Source organism: Emydura macquarii, unplaced genomic scaffold (genome assembly GCF_026122565.2).
Source record: "Emydura macquarii macquarii isolate MOO-44397 ecotype Brisbane River unplaced genomic scaffold, CSIRO-AGI_Emac_v2 contig_306, whole genome shotgun sequence".
NCBI classification, from domain to species: Eukaryota; Metazoa; Chordata; order Testudines; family Chelidae; genus Emydura; species Emydura macquarii.
The window spans coordinates 7,229,972-7,250,289 of NW_027130443.1; the positions used below are offsets into that span (position 1 = coordinate 7,229,972).

The 20,318-nt window shown below is 42.7% G+C and overlaps 2 protein-coding genes across 6 annotated transcripts in view; one reads left to right on the top strand and one right to left on the bottom strand.

Annotated features, from left to right (window-relative positions):
* The window catches only part of RFX2 (regulatory factor X2), a 137,430-nt gene that overhangs the window by 8,175 nt on the left and 108,937 nt on the right, over window positions 1–20,318 (top strand). Inside the window, exon 2 of the mRNA XM_067558004.1 lies at window positions 11,935–12,022. The gene's annotated coding sequence lies outside the window, so the exon portion shown is untranslated. The remainder of the gene's footprint in view (window positions 1–11,934; window positions 12,023–20,318) is intronic.
* Window positions 1–20,318, bottom strand: part of ACSBG2 (acyl-CoA synthetase bubblegum family member 2) — a 29,797-nt gene that overhangs the window by 4,070 nt on the left and 5,409 nt on the right. For 2 of the 5 annotated variants that reach the window (XM_067558061.1, XM_067558043.1), the window contains exons 2-14: window positions 18,610–18,727; window positions 13,081–13,157; window positions 12,236–12,477; window positions 10,527–10,615; window positions 9,753–9,873; window positions 8,842–8,922; window positions 7,591–7,740; window positions 6,412–6,588; window positions 5,321–5,502; window positions 4,839–5,072; window positions 3,686–3,903; window positions 1,666–1,805; window positions 339–585 (exon numbers count right to left, since the gene is read on the bottom strand). In XM_067558061.1, coding sequence (XP_067414162.1) covers window positions 339–585; window positions 1,666–1,805; window positions 3,686–3,903; window positions 4,839–5,072; window positions 5,321–5,502; window positions 6,412–6,588; window positions 7,591–7,740; window positions 8,842–8,922; window positions 9,753–9,873; window positions 10,527–10,615; window positions 12,236–12,477; window positions 13,081–13,157; window positions 18,610–18,725 — 2,074 coding nt within the window. In that variant the 5' untranslated portion in view covers window positions 18,726–18,727. Of the gene's footprint in view, window positions 1–330; window positions 586–1,665; window positions 1,806–3,685; window positions 3,904–4,838; window positions 5,073–5,320; window positions 5,503–6,411; window positions 6,589–7,590; window positions 7,741–8,841; window positions 8,923–9,752; window positions 9,874–10,526; window positions 10,616–12,235; window positions 12,478–13,080; window positions 13,158–18,609; window positions 19,365–20,318 lie in introns of those variants that run through there. The other 3 variants (XM_067558052.1, XM_067558071.1, XM_067558080.1) reach the window with 3 other exon arrangements.

Genomic DNA, 20,318 nt, shown 5'->3' on the forward strand with positions numbered 1-20,318 from the left:
TTCCACCCAAGACAGACATAACATCTCCTCACTCCTAACCAGAAATCTCAACTGACGTCTGGTTAGTACATGCCAAGTGCCAAAACTAGCTATTGCCGAACCTACCCAGCTGACAAAGTCTCCACTTCCTGCAGTTCTGTTGCTTGAGCGTCCAGCACAGTGAAGTGAGTGTCTGGGGCAATTTAAGACCACTTTTCATATTCTACATGAAAGATTGCCCCAAAATCCTGTGATGTAAGGAGGAGAAGATGTGGAGTAGGATTGCATACATGTGCCACCACAATTTGAAATCAGGAGTTCTGCATTGGTTTTAATATGTAGTAGCCCAGTTCACTCACCTAGCTCGCCACCAGAGACAGAGAAGTCCTTTTCCAGAAGGACCCATTTCTGTACTTTCTGTGCGTTTGAGGTTGCTTTCTCATTGACTAATGCAATTCCCTTCTGGATAGCTGCATAGACAGCTTTGTCTTTGCCACCTACAATGTCCGAGACTTTTGTAGCTTTGCTGCCTAATCCGAGACAGTATGCTATGGCTTCTGGAGTAAGATCATCGTCGGGTTCCCCCGTTTCTTCGTTTATATTGCACTGTAAGGTAAGAACAGCAAACTTACTTCACTTGCCCAACAGTTTTCTATATTAGCTACACTGTAGAAAAGAGTAAGTCTTTTCTACATTCACATTGTTATTTAACCCAGCAAAGTCATTTTCCATTACCTTGGCTCATCTTAAGCAGGCAGCCAGAATTACATCCTCTTGGTGCGATAGTTTACCAACTTAGTGAAGCCTTATAGCTGAATGAGATTATGTTCAAGTGAAACCCTTCATCTCTTTCAGCATGCTAAGATCTATTCAGCACCTAGGCAGCGCTAGAAGTAGGTATGGGATTTCTAGGACACTAATTTTGTTATAGCTGCATTTGTAGCTAGTGCTCTTTTCCCATTGATAATTGGGACATTTCTAGAGTTAGAAAGAACTGCACTGAATCTGGAGAGGCAAGCTCTGAAATACTGACAAGAATGCAGTACAGGCTTCCCTGTGCTGTTTTGTCATAGTCTCTTAACAGCTCAGCACCCAGCAGTTCATTATGAAGACTAGGAACTAGCCTAGTGAAATCTAGAGTTCAGTCTTCCTTTGTGCAGTTACCAAGATCAAACAGGTGCTTCGCCGGCTCCTAGATTTTAAGCTGGTCATTACCAACCTGGGAAACTTTTAAAGCAAAATCAGTTTTAAGCAAAGACGCCACAGCTTGTTACTGCCATGGAGAAAAAGGTTTGGGGAGGAAATGTAAGGGAGAACTACATTTTTCCATCTTGCCTCTTACTGCTTCCATGTCCTTCATGCCAACTCCTTCCTATTTTTGCTGAATGTGTCTATACAGAGGGATGACCTGTACCGCTTCATAACCAAACTATAGCCATAGAATCAACACAAGAAATTAGCGTTGGCAAGGACATAATATACAATGTTGCCTAGCCTCTGTAGAAGATTAGGTTTATGAAATGCTTATTTGCAAGTGTTGGATACAGTTTCAAATCTTTGTAGTATGTGATTTGACAGTGACAGCCCGCCTAACTCGTCTACTCCCAGATAATAGCCATTCTGGCTAAGGGGACAGCTTGTCTTATTTTCTGGCTGCTTATCAGGGAATAATGGAAAGAACCATACCTTCAGTGTTAGGAGCATAGCAAGGAATTTTGCTCTGTCTCCAACTAACATAGCATTACTAATGATGGGAACGGCCTCCTTTACAGCATCTTCAATTGGAACAGGAGGGATGTTCTCACCTCCAGCAGTAATGATGAGCTCTAGAAGACAGGCATGGTTAGTCCTAACTATGAAAAGGAGATCTTTGACTGCAGTTTCAAGGTTTTGTAAAGGGCAGGTTTCAGATGGAAGCAAGGACTACAGCACTTCTACGTGTTGAGACAGCCAACTTCTGTCTAGTTGCTATCCAACATTATTAAATTGACTTATAGGGACACATGGTAAATTATTAAAGACATGCATGGGCTACTGTGCTATAAAAATATAGCAGTGAACAACAGATTTGACGGTACTGGAGAGAGGAGTTTTTCACTCAAGTGCTGGAGAACTTAGGACTCTGCAGAATTTAGTTACAGTTTGCTATGTAGTACATGGGGCCCCAAATATCAAGGTATTTCTGTGATTTGTTCGATAGCTTAGTCCTCTAAGATTCCCTGGGACAACTGTCATCCTGACTTTGGAAGATTCTCCCCATCCCAGTTGCTTCTGCACATTATGAAATCAGAGAGGTAGTCCTCCTCCCTCCCCCCTCCAGGGGAGACTAGCTGTTCCTTTGTCTACAAAGAACAAAAAGGCAAATGGGGCTGAGGACCATTCATTGTTCTCTTCCCCCATCCCCTCTGTTGGGTTCTCTCCAGGACCTGAGTACAAATAAGGCCATCATCTTGAGATTATGGAGTTTGAGCTGTTGCTGTGGAAGCTACTTGGAGCCATGAAGCTGTTGGTGCCTTTGACTGTTCACCACCCTTACAGGAAAGGGCTTAGGCCATATTTCTACACCCCAGGCATGGAGAGAGCACGTTTAACTTGGTCTTTAGCAGAACTCTAGTGCTCGTAGCCAGGCATCAAAGCTGGAGAGGGACTCAGAGGCAGATCCTTCCCTGTCTGTGCCAGTGTAGAAAGGGTGCCTATTCCATAGGCAACAGAATCAAGACCATCCATGTAATTGGGTAGGGGTAGATAGTTCCTGCTGTTTGATATTTTCTAGGGCACCTTAGACTGATGCTGTAAGGCAGGAGGGAGATGTTACTACAGTGGCTCAGAACTAGGCAGTTTTAGACCCTTTGGGAAAGTGCAAGGGGTCTGGGGTCAAAGGGTAGTTCTACACTTGCAGTAGCATGTAGGGGTATAGATCGCACATGCCCAGCTAGCATGGGTATAAATTGTCGTATAGGTGAGGCACTGCTTAGGCAAGTTGAGTACATACACACCAGAACCATAGGGTATATACCTTGTATGACTTGCTACATGGCCAAACAGTGCCTCCCACATCTGCACTTCTGGCAGTGGAGCACTACATTGCTAAAGGGCTTCCCCCCCAGTCCCATGAGGAAAATGATAATCCTTTTCCCTGCTGCCTCCTGACCCCCAAGTATGCTTGTAGTGATAGCACAAGGCTGGAAGGATCAACTATTTGTCTCTATGAAGAGACATTAGAACAGAGGAATCACTGATCTGCTTTTGGTGTGTCCTAGAGTAGCTTGATTTAAGTAGTGTCCTTCATAGCAAGGAGTTGTATATACAGGCCACCCACCCCCCACAATAAGATGAGCCAGCTATTTAATGCTGTAAGAGCTAATGCTACCCTTGCAGTTGAAACTAGAAAGATTACTCTGCCAACCTAGATTCCCTCAAGTCAGAGCAGAGCCAGCAAGAGTCAGCTTTTTAGACAGCCATGTTGCAGAGCAGATGACTGGCACATTAACCCCCTCCTTTGAAGTCTTGACTTCAACAATTTGTTCTCTAGTTTGGAAGCATTTTTATGCCACATTTAGAATACTGTAGCTCTGTTAGCACATCACCGTGAGTACCTCAGGAGGAGTTATGCCACTTAAATCTTACAAGCCAAGTAGGCCTGTATCATGTAACAGTCCACAGCACAAGATGGTGTAGACAGTTCAAACCAAGGATGAAGTATTACCTTTAATTCTTCCAGTGATGTAAAGGAATCCATTATTGTCATGCTTGCCAAGATCACCTGAATGTAGCCAGCCTTCTTCATCAATTGCCTCTTTGGTTTTATCTTCCATGTTCAAATAGCCCATAAAGATGTGTCTTCCTGAGAAACAGATCTCTCCATTGCCATCGCTGTCTGGCTTGTAAATCATTGTCCGGCAGCCTGTAATCTCCTTTCCACAGCTAAAACAGAGACACTCCTCCTTAGGCTACAGTACACTAAGAAGCTATGAGTTGTTAGATTCGTATCAATACCACTTAGAGCATTTGCAGAAAGCCATCAGACATACTCAAGTTATGCCTTGCTGAAAGAGCTGTAACAGCACTTGTTTCTAAGCTGCCCATCAGTGTAGTGTATTGAGGTCTACAAAGGATCTGATAATATGCATAAAGATTAGTAACTACTAGACATTCATGTCAGGTCTACACTAGGAAATTATGTCTACCTTGCTCAGAAGTATGAAAAATCCAGACCCCCTGAGCTAGCAATTAAACCAACCTAAGCCCCAGTGGAAACAGCACTAGGTTGATGGGAGAATTCTCCCACTGACCTAACTAACTACCGCCTTACACAGAGGTGGAGTACCTACACAGATGGGAGAAGCCCTCCCATTGGCAGAGGTAGTATCTTCACTGAAATGCCACAGTGGCAGGCCTGCAGTGTTATAAGTGTAGACCTGCCCTTGGTGTTTTCAGATTATTCTAGAATACCTGAGGTTAAAAAAATTGTATTGCAATAAAGGTATTTATTCCATATACTAAATACACTGGCTTGTGATTTCAAAGATTGTAATAGTCACATTAACACATCCACTAATTTAATTAAGAAAAATCAAAACTGTTGAGAGATCATATGCCAGAAAAGTAGCAATGGGAAAAAAGTGACCATTCCTCTTATTAGTTTCTCTATCCCCACCCTTCCTGCATTTCAGTGGGCGTCTCCTACAAGCCCAGCTAATTTAGGCTTTAAGACAGGGCTTCTGTTTCATAGGTCACTGGCAAGTTCCACTTCCCTGTACCTCAGCCATGTAATTAAGAGCTCTGGTATGGAGAGAAGCCCTAACAAAGTTCTTCTTTGTTTAAGTTATCTACTTCCTCCTCACAATGAGAATACATACCTAGTGATCCTGAATGTGTCTGGAAGAGAAATTGTGTGAGGTCCAGAGCTCTCACTCATGCCATACAACTCATACACAGGAATGTTAAGACTCAGGAAATACTCCAGGGTCTCTTTAGTAATTGGGGCAGCCCCAGTGTAGCATTTTGTGCATCGATCCAGTCCAAGACCCTTCCGAACTTTTTTATATACCAACTGCCTGGCTAGACGGAAGTTCATTGGGAGTTCAGAATACCTTTAAGAGAAGGATTGAAAGAGGCTCAGGTTAGTCTATCAAGAGCTCAGATTGGAATCTTGTCATACAAGAAGACTAAGCTTCTACTTTAGTTTAAGAAGCAGCTCTTAACTAATGGTCTGTAGGGAAAATTTAAAAAAAAAGACAGAATCCTGCATATTAAATTTATAACACCCCATCAGACTAGAGCATAATATGCTATTTGGATTTACAGACTGAATTTAAACTGCTTTAAAAAATGTTTTTACCCATTCATCCGTTTCAGGTTTGTTTGTAATCCGACTTCCTTAGCCCATGCTGCCACTTTTCTTCTGAGTGCAGACGATTTTGCTCCCACGGATTTCATTTTTTCTTGCATTTTCTCCCAGACCCGAGGAACTCCCATAAAAGCTGTTGGTCTCACCTCCCGTAAGGTGTCTATCAAGCCGCCCTAAGTGAATTAGGATTTTAATTTTTAAAAAATTTTGGTCAGATGTTTTGTTTCCAGTCACCTGGATTTCCTTCCAAAAGCCACTAACCATGGATTGAGTCAGCACTAATAGCATACCTCATTCCTACAGTACACTTCAAGGGGCACAAACCCAGAATCAGCCCCCCATTTCAATTGTCCGGAATCCAACTCACAATATGCCATAGTGGCACTACATTGTGGACTTCAAACTACAGAGTCAAGGTGACATTCCCCAGCAAAGGTATGTGCCCCCAGAAACTAGCCTCTTGTGCTCAGCTATTCATCTAGCCTTGAAACAGTCATACTAGCTGCCTTGCCTTTTGGTATTCCTGGCAATGTGAAGAGGAGTTTGCTTTCGGGGTGCTAGCCACAAACTTTGGTTTTCAAAGGGCAGTATGTGTTAGTGTCCCTTGCTTTGACTCCAGATGCACATCGACCAACAATGCATCAAGGGCAAAAACCTGATCCTTCACATGTCAGAGCAGAGATTTTCTCCTTGTGGCATTTTGTATTGTGGCCAGTAAACTTATTGCCTTATCCAGCTATTAGAAAGGAAAGTTGCAAAGTTTAGTGTCTGAAGTGATGTACAAAGACCCAATATATTTATATAGGTTCAGAGTGCATGGTCATCTTATCAATCTTTGTACCACACAGAGCAGAAAGGTGAATGGATGTCAGTTACTTGTTTAAGGATCTCTTTTATGTTACAAAACAGGTGTAATTTACTATTACTTGGATAAGTGTAATCTGAGTTTCTCAGAATTTTGTCAGCATTGTGCATGGCAGCCTAGATTTCCTCTTGTGACAAATGCTAAAAAAACCACAAACCATTTAGATACAGCCTTGTTACAGTCTATATGCTTATAGACTAAGTAGTGTGGTTTTTACCTTCAGTGCATCTGGTTGAGCAAAGAAAACTTGTGCACCAAATGTTATTGGCAGCCAAATATCAATCATTTGAGCAGCAATATGACTGAGGGGAAGGTAGCTGATCACCAGCTCCTGTTGTTCTGTAGCTGGTATCAGTTGTACATAGCGCCCTGCTGATAGTGAAGTCCAAGTTATCTGAAAACAGAAACACCTCATGGTTACCATTGACACTAGTGGTTCTGAACAAGTTTGCAAGGCACAATAGACATCATTTAATCTAAAGAAGCATGCTTTAGAGGTTTTAAATCCACTTGACCATTTCATCTCACTTTGAGAGTTTCTCCCTTTTCCTACTTTGAAGTTTGTGTTCTCTAATCTCTAAAAGCATCTCTTGAATCTGTTTTATTTGACATCTTTGCTAGCAGAGTAGTCTCAGAGTATACAAGGTGTGTAGAACAGTGTAAGTCATGCTAGGGAAACAAGCTATACCAAAGCTACTTCAATCACCTCCATGCAGAAGCCATAATGGAGAGGAGCATCTGGTTTAGTGGCTCTGCCATCCCATTTGTTGAAAGGTGAGGGGTTTTAGATCTTACTTCATTTCATTACATATACCCCATAAATGCTGGCCAAGGTTAAGCTTTCCCCATCTGTAAATGGAGATAAAGCAGTTTACAAAAGATATCAGCATCTTGAAGATGGAATGAAAAGAGCAAAGAGCTAGCTAGCTATTAGTAGCAGTAATGCACATAAGGGTCCAAGTCTACAAGAAACCTAGGAACTACTGAGTGTCCTGACCTGGTTATGGGAAAGTTCTGCCCTTGTTGGAAGTTAGTCTGTCACCACGCGTACAAAACAGTTGTGACTGTATTTTGAGAACAAAAATATAGCTAATGCTACTTTTCCAGAGATGAATTCTGACCAAGCCATGGGTGCTCTGAACACACACTTGTGGGACATAGGCAAGATTTGCCCCACCCTGACCAGATGAATTTTGCTTCAAGAGGTGTTTTGAAAAGAGAAGCAGTTCCAAAAAGTTAATTATTTATGTTTGTTTCAAGTATGTCTTAGTGTTAAAAAAATTGACTAGAGCATTCTTCCAATAGGCAACACTATTTAAAATAATGGTTCATGCATCCCAGAGAAATCTGAAAGCCAATAGCAGTTCTTCCTTTTCCTGGAGGCAGGAATACTTACATTATCATGACTGAGCATAACTCCCTTTGGTTGTCCAGTTGTTCCTGAGGTATAGATCAGTGTACAGCATTGGTTAGGCTTCTGTGAGTCAATGATCTTCTCAAGCTGGGAGTCTGGAACGTCATTGCCAAGGCCCATAAATTCACTCCACTGCATTCAAATGTAAAGAGCTTGGTCAGACCACACACACACACACACACACACACACACACACACACGGAGGGGGTTTAAATGTGGCACCAGCCCTGTGATTTTGTTCTACGACATAGGGAGAAGATGTTTTGGGGAGTGATTTTAAGGGAGTTTCCTGGTCAGGTAGTGATGCTTTCATTGAGTCTCTGGCCTGGGTCCTGGCTAAGGGCTTATTTAAAGATAGGATTGGAAACATCTGCAGAAATGTGATTTTTGTACTTTATTGGAAAGGGTGGCCTTCCAGGAGAGTTTGAGCAATAGAGGACCTGCTTCTCTATGTCTTTTCTTTTACTTTGTGAGGTCATTACATCCACTCTATGTAGCGGTGATACTACCACTTGTGAGAGTTAAGAATTCTTATCTTGTAGATCCTCCTCCACCTCCATTTACTATGTATCGCTGTAAGCAATTGATATGGATCTTTATGAAAGAACTTGATCTTCTATTATGAACTCTTTCCCTACCCCAAGCTGTTCCCTAATGAGCAAGAACTTCATCTAGTAGAAGCTTTCCATGGGGTGAGCCATCAGAGATGGCAGTGGTACTGCCCTAAGGAGGTCTTACATTGACACATGTAGCTTCCCAGCCTCTCATTTCAAGAAAATCTTCTTGAAATGTTCTTGACTGCATTATCAGATTAAAGTTTCCAGAAAAGGCTATAAGAGGAAGTTTAAGTGTTACAGCCCTCATTTTTCTAATTCTAAAAAGTAATGACTTTGCACTCCCATTTTGCTTCCAAGTCTGTAAGCTCTGTTCTGCTTCATTCCTGAAGTTGTACAGGAGTTGCAAATTTACTGACACTCCTCGCCTACAGTATGAGTCCATAAGGTTTGAACCCAGCGCCTTCAGCAAGTGCTGCTTAGACCTCCCACTTGAGCTGGGAGCAGCAACTCGCTGTTATCTTTTAAGTGTGGGACAGTTTGCCAGTATTACTCACTGGAACTGCATGTCAAGAAATATGTACTTGCAACACCACAGAGTTAAGTGTAGCTAGTTATTCACAGAGTCATTGATGTGAAAGTAATACTTCAAATGTTACTGAAAAGTCTCATTACTTACAGTGTAGAGATTTGGTCTCTTTTCCTTAAGCTCTTCATTGTACTGAATGATTGCTTTCAGAAGAGGAAGCTTGTGCTGAACCTGCAGTAAAGAGGAAGCCAGAAACATGAGCTTTGTCTGATACCTTTCTCCTTCTTTTCATCTCGAGGTATACAAGAGAACTTTCTGATGCAGTCTGAAAGACAGCTTCACCCACAACTGAAAATGCAGCCACCTTTGGAGTGGAGCTTGTTCATGCTATTTAATTATAGTACATGAATCCTTTTGGATTTTACTCTAACTGGAGGAACTCAGGTAGTTACTGAGAATTATCCTGTCTGAGTTTTGCAGGAACACCTTGATTTATGAAAGCACCACAGTATTTTTATTGACGCTTAATTTTTGCTTGTGGTATTGTGTGAAAGTAAGCGAAGTGTTGAAGTTATAAACTTCCCTTTCAAATTTGCTTTGGCTACTAGTGACCACCCATCCACCTCTGATAGGGAAAAAGCACAAGTTGGATTGTTCACATTCAGGTTTTAGTAAGATTTAGTCTTCATATTTAAGATTGCAATCACCTGTTCACTCTAGTCCCAATTTGGCTTCCGTGCCCAGGTCACAGGAAGGCTTGAAAGCATTAGTGAGTGTTTGTACTGCACCTTATCCCTTAGTTTTGAGTGCTATGCACACATCACATGCAGTCTGAGTCAGAGGGAAAGCAGGAGTTCTGCAATCTGCTATACTGTCAAGCCCTTTCCATCCCAGCCCACAAGGATCAGCATTTGTTTTGGCTTGATAGAATTAATAGACAAGAGGGAACGCACCCTTAGAGAGCTAGGGATGGAACAAATATTTGCCACGCTATCTTACCCAGACAAATGTTTAGAGATGCTTATGGCATATGGAAAGCAACTTGATAAAAAGATATTTACTTCTAGGATTTTCTGCAGCTGTTTATGGTTCTCCACAACCAGGATATTAGCACCGCAGTTCTCTGCTACATACTGGCAGGCTTCAGGAGAATTTGTGGTGTAGATGCCAACAGCAAAACCACTATAAATAAATCAGAGTTAGAGGGTAACTAGTCAAAGATGTCAGTTTCAGACGTTGGCTTTTCTGTACAAAGGCATACAGGCCTTCCCACCTGGAAAAGTGCTCTTTGATGTGAAGCGATTACAAAAGAGGAGCTAGTCAGTGTGCTGTGAAAAGTGAAAATTAACACCTACAAATATCACTTTTTACAGCAGACTTAATTTGTTACCAGGCTTGCTGGGACTGAGTAAGCCCTGGATGGCGAGGTGGGTAGCAAGGCAGCAGGTCCCAGGGCAATGAGGCAACCCCAGGAAGGTGGGGAACTTACTGGCTGCCTGCTCCTCCAGAGTTTGAGAGTCTGGGAGATGATTGGGGGGGGGGGGGGGGGAAGAGGCTGTTGCTTGGTCCCCCTCAATCACCACCCAAGAGGCTATGGCCACAGGAAAGGCCCCTCAAGAGTCCACATTTGAGAAACGCTGCTCTAGTCTTACTTGTTCATTTGTGATTGGCGCTTCTAAAGATTGGTGTCTAAACAACTTGACTGATATTACATCTTTGTTAGCCACAAATAAAGAGTTTGGCATGAATAATTGCTTCATCATGTTTTAACAAGTATTGACATCTGAAATGTAATAGTTTGCACTAGCACTTTAAAGACTAGATTGGTTTCTTACCCAGCAAAAATAGCTCCAATGTCAGCAATAAACCACTCGGCGGAATTAAATCCCAAAATGCCCACTCCATGGAAACGCTCCAATCCCAACTGTAAACAAAGATCAGATAAGATAGGACTTATTTCTCTTGGAAAAAGAATGCCTTAAAGGAGTTAGTTTGTTGGGCATCTTTTCCTGCTGTCAGCAGGCTATACAGAACATACTTCCAGCATAATCAACATCATGGAAAACTCCAGCCAGCATACAAGGGGATTCGCACTAAAATTTCCTTGAGGATTAGCACAGGATCAAAACAAGATTAGTTTAGTCATAAGATGTTGCCCTGTTTTGTTCAGCCCTTGGGGGATCTCCATGCTGACATACAAAGTGCAAATGCAGATTCCCAGCAATGCAGTAAGACCTTTCATTGACATGAAGCAATACGCTTCAAGACCAGGAGTCAAACTCCTGAGTTCTAATCCAGACAGATATCTGCTAAATGGTTTTTTGTTCCCCCTGCCATATATAATAATTAGTAGGAGACACTTGCATATAGTGCCTTACATGGGGATTTTGAGAGTTAGTCACTTTTTAAGTTAAGATGTGAATTTTCAGTAATATCAAGGGCACCATCCTAGCTCCATTGAAGCTGATGGTTGGTTTGCAACAGACTTCAATTGGACCAGGATTTAACATCAAACCCTCCTGGTTTTGCTGTGGGAACACCCTCTACAAATCAAATGGCAGGAGTTTGGGATTTCAGAGCTGCTCTAACTTAGAGCAATAGGTTGACAGAAAGCATGTGCAGTGTTTTTAGTTTGACAAATGCTCTCTCTAGGCATGAATGAAATCTGAACAAGAGGTCTAATGTTCAGCTATATAGGCTCAGCCATAGAGTTCCTGCAAGAGGGTGGCAGACAAGACTATATGCTAGTGAAAAGCCAAGCAGAAAGAGCATTGATGCAGCTTTTCAAGCTTTTATACAAACATCACTTTTTCCAGTTTGGCCATTTCCTTAGTTGAGATTTTTTTTTTTTTTTTTTTAAATAAACAGACATTTTATACACTGTAGGAGACACTGGCATGTAATAACAGCAGTGCAACTCCCCTGCCAGTTGGAGAGTAGTCTAAGAAGAGTCTGATCTCTTGAAATCAGACTTGAAAAAGATAGTTCTGGGGAGTGTAATCACATCTTTGGTTCTGATTAGTTATTGCAGCCAAGAGTAGATGAACAGATTGAGGTTTGGCTGTTAAGTCTTTCAAAAGTTGAAGAGAACTTTATGAAACTAAATGTGGGTGGGGAGGGAAATTAAACCTTTAAGGAACATTAAACATATCCAGAATTAGCTCACATTGTCAGAGTTAGAAAGTTACATGACCGAAGAAGCCAGATTTGAAGTTTAATTTAAACTCCTTTGAGTCTTTCCAGGACGAAAAACAAACCAACTCACATGCCTCCGGAAGAGTCATCCTCGGACACAAGCACAGGAGACGTTTCAGACAGAACAATTCAGTTAGTAAGTGTATGCGCCTCATTGGGGCTAACAAATTCAGTCAAATCACCAACTATTAAGACTCCATAAACTAAGCCACACTTTTCACTGTGCCCTGCCCCTTCCCTGTAAAAATCAGGGGATTCCTAAGGAATGTTTTAAGTTTCAGCAGTTGACTTTAGATATTACAGTAATGTGACAGTGGATGGGTGAATAAAAGAGTTCTACAAGACATACCTTTATAAAGCTTTTTGCTGCTTTCCGACATTCCTCATAGTATTGCTTATAAGTTAGCTTGATCCACTTGTCACCCTTTTTTGATGCAAGGGCAAAATAATCACCATATTTTTTAACAGATTCCTGGAATAGTTCATGAACAGTCTTTGGTGTCTCACTACCGATACCATGTTGATCCAGCCTCAGTTTAACTTCTCCATCCCGTCTTGTAGTCCATAGGCCTGAGGCAGGAGATGAAGGAGCTGGTATTTGTTTAAAAAAATTTAAAAAAAAGGCATCAGTATAATGTCTTGCATTTAGTTTTTTTCCTTCTGCCACTATGAAAGGGGGCAGTTTAAAAAAGTATCAAAGATTGCAGAGCATATACCTAAGATGCAATATGGATGGTCGTTTTTATTTTGTGCTTTGGGCAAGTTGGCAGGTAGCTCAGATTCTATTTTGAGACAGGAGCTTTGCTGAAATCTGAACTGTGGTCAGGTTCCCCATTTTGTTCTCTTACCCTCCCTCTTCCCCCTACTACTACTTCCACTTGCCCTCTAACATGAAGGGTGCTATTCTGCCAAAAAATGCTTGTATAGGAACAACTGCAACCCTGCTGTGGAGGCCAGACTCAGTCAGTGTCTTTGCCCCACCCCCAGCAGAGACACAGTTTGTGTCACTGCACTGATGTATGCGGATGGATATTTATCTGTCCTCAGAGGTACCACTGCAACCTAAGGTAAATTCAGCATGGTGTCTCAGTAGAATATCCTGCAGTTTAATTTTGGAAGTCAACAATTTAAAGCGGTTCAGAGCAATTTATTTGCTAGTCTATAACAAATAATTGTGCAGATTCTTTTGCTTACCTTTGGATCTAAACATATCTAACTGAGATTCCTCAGCCTTAGTCTCTTCCTCAGCCTCAGGAATATAGTCTTCAACTCTGCAAAGCAACAGCAAGCATTATGAGAATTGGATATGTTATTTTAATACACGGAGTGTATTAAGTGCATTTTGCACTAAGTGCATAGTGTATTCTCATCATATTCCCTCAGTGCTCAGTTATTTCAGTTTCGTCATTTAGTTATGCTGATCTCTTGATTTCAGGAGGGGGGTTTTCTTACTACATTGTTGGTCCCCAAGATTCTGGACTTGAGTTTGTTGTTCCTTTAATTGGCAGTCTATTTGGGGCTAGCAAGACAATCCCAGCCTCAAAAAGTTTAGTCTAAATCTAAAGAGTTTTCATTAACATAAGTTTGAACACAGAGCGGTTCATGTTAAGAGTCAAAACCAGATACATGCATTTCCAGACAAGTTGTGTCTAAATTCATAAGCTTGGCATCCACTGGCAGCTGGGAAGACTGGTATAATCTAATATCTCTCCAAATTGTGGATTTCAAAAAGTAGATACCAGAGGTGGAAGACCCCTAGTAGTAGCAAAAAAGGAATAGGAAGTAGCTTTTCACAAGTCGTACCATGTTTGAGATGCCTGTGTTGTGGCTGAAATAGTTTAATCATCTAATTAGTGCATCACCATCTTTACAGTCTGAACTTAGACTTCTAGAACTTTGAGGCAGTGACCATGTCTAAGCTATAGAGTGCCATGCAAACTATAGTTAATTGGATCATCACCATAATGGTTATGTGATCATCCCATCATGGTGCTGGGCAGCATCTCTCACTGTCCCTTAGCTTTTGCAGGGGATGAGGAGGAAAAGAACTCCACTCTACCCTCTTGGCAGCTAATGGGAATGAAGAGGCTTGGTCTTCTTCCTCTCCAAGATAGGCTTATTTATCAGACCTTCATTCTCTGCCCTTATTAGCCGGGTACATTTACTGTAATGAAGAACTTGCCAGCACTCACATAACTGGAAGTTGAGCTCTGGCCTGCTTTGGCCTTTGGGGACCCATGCACCACCCACCAGAATAAGACTCCCTCGAGTTACAAGTGTAACTGTCCAGCTCGCCTAGTATTCATATGGATGGCCCTTGCTCCCCTGCACTCTGCAGTGTGCCAGTCATACAGTCACCTTAACTTGTATTAGTCAGCCATAACTGCTAAGCACTCTATATAAAAGGTTATTTTCCACCCCAGGAGGATTGAACATTCCCTTCTATCTTGCCTTTCTCAAGTTACCTTCCTATTTCCCTAAAGTCTGTCACTCTGACATCACTGGTAGGCAGGTGAGCATTTCTTCATGTCAATGCTGAACCTTCACTCTTTTCTATGAAAACTCAGATAGGAGAGAGTCCTCTTTTGTTCTGTTAAGAGTAAGGGTATCCCTCAATGTCCACTTCCAGAGAAATTTCTGAACAAATGCCAATTTTCTAGTACTCACCAGAAGTCTGTGATGTCATAAGACCTTGAATTCTAGGCTGTCATGCTAGGAATCAATTTTGACCCTACATGCAGGCAGGACCCCACTTCAATATGACACTAATTGTTGCTAATGAAATAGCAAATCTTAGTTAGATCATTATGACATACAAGAATCCTGGCACATGATTGGCTGCAGACTGGTCTGTACTGTCAGCTGTTGGCTTTGTCATCAGAGAATGTTGGTGCCAGGAACAGAAACAGGTCTGATTCAGCCAGAATTTTGCCCCCGACCCCAAACCTCTAGTCTTCTCCCCTTTGGAAGAGAAGTTGAACTGTTCTTCTTAAAATGCAGTTTTCTGGAGAAACAGACTGGCATTTGAGGTGCTAGATTTATCTTACTGTAAAACAAAATGAGCAACTTTGTTCATTACACAGTGCAGAGTTGGCAGTTTTAACAGTCAATCGGGGGGGGAAGGAGGGAGAGTTGTGTTTTACAACTGTTGACATTTGACAGTGTTTTGAATGTACTATCAAGAAAGTTAGATTCATGTCTCCATCCCTAGAGTTAGTGGTGGGTGCACAATCGCTGTATTTGGAGGCAGTTCTCAGGATTCATCTAAACAGTGAAGGATTTTTTACAACACATTCTAGTCTTTCAAACCAATGCAGCTAAGTCTGAGAACTATTTTGACAGTGCACAATAAAACAAAGCTTGCTTCTCCCACTTCATCTATCACCCAGAACCAGAACAGGAGAAAGTAATCAAGTCTTTCCCTTACCCTTGCTCTGCAAGCTATGGAGTTTAGCTACTAGGACACCATAAAGTAAGTTTCTTATCAGTTTGCACTTCTAGCGACAGACTGGCAAAGGTAATGGTCACTGTTAAGAGTTAATTTTGCTGAAGTGTTTGTGCATTTGTGGGAGTAGTTTAGGAGGTCAGAGGGGAGGCGGGGGTGTGGAACCAAGGTCTGTGTAGCCGGGAGGGCTGGTTCCCCTCTGAAAGAGGCCCAGAGGGAGAATCAAACCCACCCTGGCTGCTAGAGCCCAGAAGATCACCTGACCAGAAGCAGGGAGGCGGGGCCAGGCCTTCAGCCCAGGATGGGCACCACCTGACTGGAAGCAGGCGGGGCCAGGCCTTTAAAACCCTGGCCTGCAAACTCAGTCGGAAGGTGACGGCTGAGGGAGAAGGATGCGCCTCCCTGGAGGCTCCACGCTCGGACCGGGCCTGAAGTTCAGGCTGAAGGGGAGAGGCCCGTCTCGACCCCAGACTGGGGGCTGACAGAGAACCTACCGGAGTCCCCCATTACCTGGGAGTCAGACAAAAGCCCCCGAGTCACCTGCTGCCCCGGAGTCAGAGGAGGGGCCACCTAGACTACCGCTGCCAGGGAACCAGAGGAGGATCAACCCAAACAGTCCCAGGCCTGGGACCCAGAGAACCTACCGGCCCTGCCGGCAGCCTGGGACCTGGAGAACCTAGAGGAGCTCCCCTCCGAGGAGGAGCCCATGTTGTTGCCGGAGCTGCCCCCCCCCCGTGGACGAGGATGGCCTGATGGGACTACCACTTGCCAGCGACCCGGAGGAAGCAGGTACCTGGGGTATGGGGAGGAAGGAGCCCAGGGACAGCCCTAAACGGAGGCTGAGTCAGAGGCACCCGGGCGGCGTGTTGCAGCCGGAGCCCCGCCAACCCCATGGCAAACGCGGTTGCCACTGCCAGGGCCCTGGGCTGGGATGCAGTGGAGACGGGTGGGCCTGCATCCCCCTCCCCCTTCCCCTTCCCGAGCCACCCCGGGAGAACCTCACCCTCCTCACCGTCCCCACCTTTAGACGGATTGTTTGTTGGCTGGCCCGCCCTGCCTAGGGCCGGAGCGAAGGGCTGTTGGCTGGCCCGCCCTGCCTAGGGCCGGAGCGAAGGGCTGTTGGCTGGCCCGCCCTGCCTAGGGCCAGGAAGAGTGGTTCCTCCCTCCCCCCCCCCCAGAAAGGACTCAGAGGGGGAAACCCCGACCCTGCCCCCAGAAGGGCACATTTACAGTCTGCTTTAATCAGGCAGATGGGTATGTAAAACTGAGGGCCAATGAAAGGTTGCAGAAACTTTTCACTACTTGCCAGGGCATTTGATAGCTGTAAGATAGCAGAGGATAAACTCATACTACTAGCTATTTAGTACCAAAACTGGTTCAAGAACCACTGAGAAGTCTGAGCTGGTCATTCTTACTGAATCTTGGGAGAACAAACAGCAGTTAGGCCACATCAATAAGAAGGGCAGTATTTGCAAGTGGTAGAATTATTCTATTAGGAGTACAAAGAGGTTGCTTAGTAACAGCAGCAAGTTTGGGAAATTATTGCAGGGCTATGGGATACGAGCTTTTCAACATGGTTTGATATTCATGAGCAAATTCTAGCAGATTGTGGTACCAGAGCACTCACACAGTTCCACAAACATCGCTACAATCCCAGCACATGCTTTTATTTTGATTTACCCTGTGATTGTCACTATTTTCCTGCTACAGGTCAAAGGTTGTTTTCTTCATGGGTGCTTCAGATAAAGTTAGAGGCAAGATTTTAAGCAGAGATTCTCAGAGTTTGGCATCTAAATCCCATTAATTTCATTGTAATTGGGTGCCTATTTCTTAGGATCCTTTTTAAAAAAAAAAAAATCCCAACCTTTGCTGCCACAGTCTGTTTGGCAAGGCCCTTGCCCCCCACATAGTTTATAGTGCAAGTGTGAATGAATTAGAACCTTCTGTTTAATAAGCAGATGAACAGAGTTTAATGGCAAGGCACTTCCCCACTAGCTAGGGTTTAAGACTAGATAGCCTGGAACAAAGATTGTGGATAAATTAGGGAAGGTCTCATGGGCCATGGAGTCATAACAGACTACAGCTGGTCAGGTGACCCTACAGAGTTCACTCCTCAAACAATTCTGGAATCCCTGGTGCTCTCACGATACGAGGGACAAATGCATCCTTCAAGAAGTGCTTAAATGGCAGGTGTTTGTACTGTGGCTGGGGTGCTTGGAACAGCAGAAACAGACCACTGCTAGCAATGTGGGTCTCCTGGAGCCACACTGGCTTGCATGTTCCAAAACTGTCCCAGGCCACAACCCTTTTGGCTAGAAGTAGGCAGAATGAAGATACCACCTTAAAAGTTAACTTCTCAGAACTATATTTTGGGGTAGAACCCATTATCTTTGAAACACTCCAACTCAGAGAGCCTGGTTCTCTAGAGCAGTGCTTGTAGAGTAATGATTCATATTGCCTATATGGAAGAGCAGACTGCTTCCAGGGATAGAAGTTTGGCACAGCAACTTGGCTGACCTAGCAGCTAAGTAATGTTCAGAGAAGAGGGGCCTTAGACATATCTGAGAAGACGACTTGTCTAAATTTTGACCATCTTTGATTTATTCCTAGTAAATGGAAACTGGAGATGTCTGCTCCCCTCTACTTTTTCTTCTCCCCTTATTTTTTTGGGGGGAAAACCTTCAATAATATGAACAAAAAAAAAATCTTAATCTTCACTTTTAGTTTTCCCCACAAGCGTTAAGAGATACATGGTTACACATGGCCTACTTTGACAAAATCCCGCTTATATCCCTCCTATAAGGCACAAACAAGATGTACTTTGCTACATTTGGAGATTTCCCTACAGACAAATATTCTTTGGTTACAATATAGCAACATTCCATATGAAACTATAGCAGCACTAAGTATTGGACAAATTGTCAATGCCTTTCCAGAGGCAGATATAAATTCTGCCAGGCTTAACATTAGATGTATACTCTTTCAGAAGAGACGTTCAGTCTGCCTGTACCGAATAAACCAAATGCATAGTGTATTTCATAAGCTAGTCACTGTACTGTGTAAAGCAAGTTCTGTTCTGCTCCTCCTTTCTTTCCTCACAGCATTAGATTTTATAGCTAATATTAGCTATGAAACAATAGTTCAAGTAATGTGATTTTTGGAAGAATCTTTCAGTACAAGCCATGTTAGTTTCCATGGGAATCTACATTACAATAGATTAATTCCCATTTGACTAACCACTAAGTAGAAGATTAAAATCTTAAAGAAACTGGACAAACCTAAGTGGAGGGTTCACCAAGACATCACTAAGAGATACCTCATGCGGCAATGGATCATCCGAGTTAGGGGCTGAATCTGCAAAAGCAGTACCCATATCTGATTCAGACAGCATCATCCCTGCAAAAGATTAAAATGACAAAGTGATCATTTAAAACTGCTTCACAGAAACCAGTTCTCATCAACATTTTAGTTATCTGAACAAGCCAATTCAACAGCTATCATTGAAGGCTACAGTCTTTGTATTTGCAATGATAGTAAGTTTTTTTTTTTTTTACCTGATCCAGTGCTAGGATGGTACTAGAGATTAGACTATATTCTGATATTTGTTAGCGTTGTCAGATTCCCCTCACCCCATTCATTTTTAGGATATTCTTTAGTTGAACTGCTTACAATTTTGAACATTTAGTTTTTAAAAGTTTCTCATTTATATCATACACTACTTAAACAGGAATATTGAATTTAGATCTTAAACCCAAAAACCCCAATCACCACCACCAGAGTTATCATTTAGAGTCACAGTGCATTGTCTGTGCCTTTGTCTAGTCCTTCTCTTCTGCAGTCTGTCAGCATGACTACAGATGTGTAATTTCCTTTATTTTTAAACTAGCACCCACCAGGAAAAGCTACAGCATCTTATGTCATGTGTTCTCTGCATTGCAATTGGAAGCAGCCTATCACCCCACACTTTTCTCCTTATATGGAAAAGCTGTGATCATGTGTTTGTTCCTCCTCCCCCCTGCAACACCAGCACATGCAATTACTTTCTTAGAGGATGCTAGATGATTGGTAGTTTCCTTTTTCCTGTATGGAACATGTCCACAACAGCTGTGATATGGTCACAGCAGCAGGTTTACTGTACTGTATGCAGTACAAGGGGCACTTGCATTTAAAGCATCCCATTACATTTGAACATAAAGTGTGAATAATTCATTTTTGTAATAATGACCGTTAGTAGATGCCTTATTCCTGAGTGGGTTTCATAGTCAGCATCAAGTGATTGTTTCAGTATTTTGTCTTAAAGGTTGAGTTTTTCTTCTTCATCTAAAATTAACCTAATGCTAGAAGAAATGTCAGTTTTATTCAATCTTTACATTAGTCAGTAAACAGACCTCAAACTCAGGGTAGGTGAGTTGGACTTCATTTACTTAAGAGATTCATCCTATAAACAGTAAGGATCTCACATTCCTGTTAACTCCTTTAAAAAAAGGTATAGTCCACTGTACTACATTTAAAAAAAAAAGTGTAAGACATCACAATAACTTTAAAGTTAATACAAGGTACCACTGAACCTAAAATTCATTCAGATAAGTGGGTTTTTAGGCTAATGGGCCGTTTGCTTTCCTTTAACTATTCATGAAGCAAGGACTGCTGAACTGTGGGGCTGAGAAAAGAAGGTAGTAGCGGCTCTGAAGCATTCTGCAGTCTCAGAAAAACCCTGCAAAGTATATTGGCTGGGGTGGAGCAGCCATGCAATCTATAGCACACTCCTCTTACGCCAGCAGGAAATTCTTACAGGAGTTAAGTTAGAGGCAAGGGCAGTTATGCCACCAGTGTCGGAGATTAGGTGTGACAAAGAGGGAATTTTCTGAAATATTTGTTATGAAGCCTGTGTGTGCCTCAATTTCCCTCTGCATTGGAAAAAAAATTAAGTCTCCTGCTAAAAACAGTACAGAAAGCACCAGGTAGGGGTGTCACCTGGCAGTCTGGG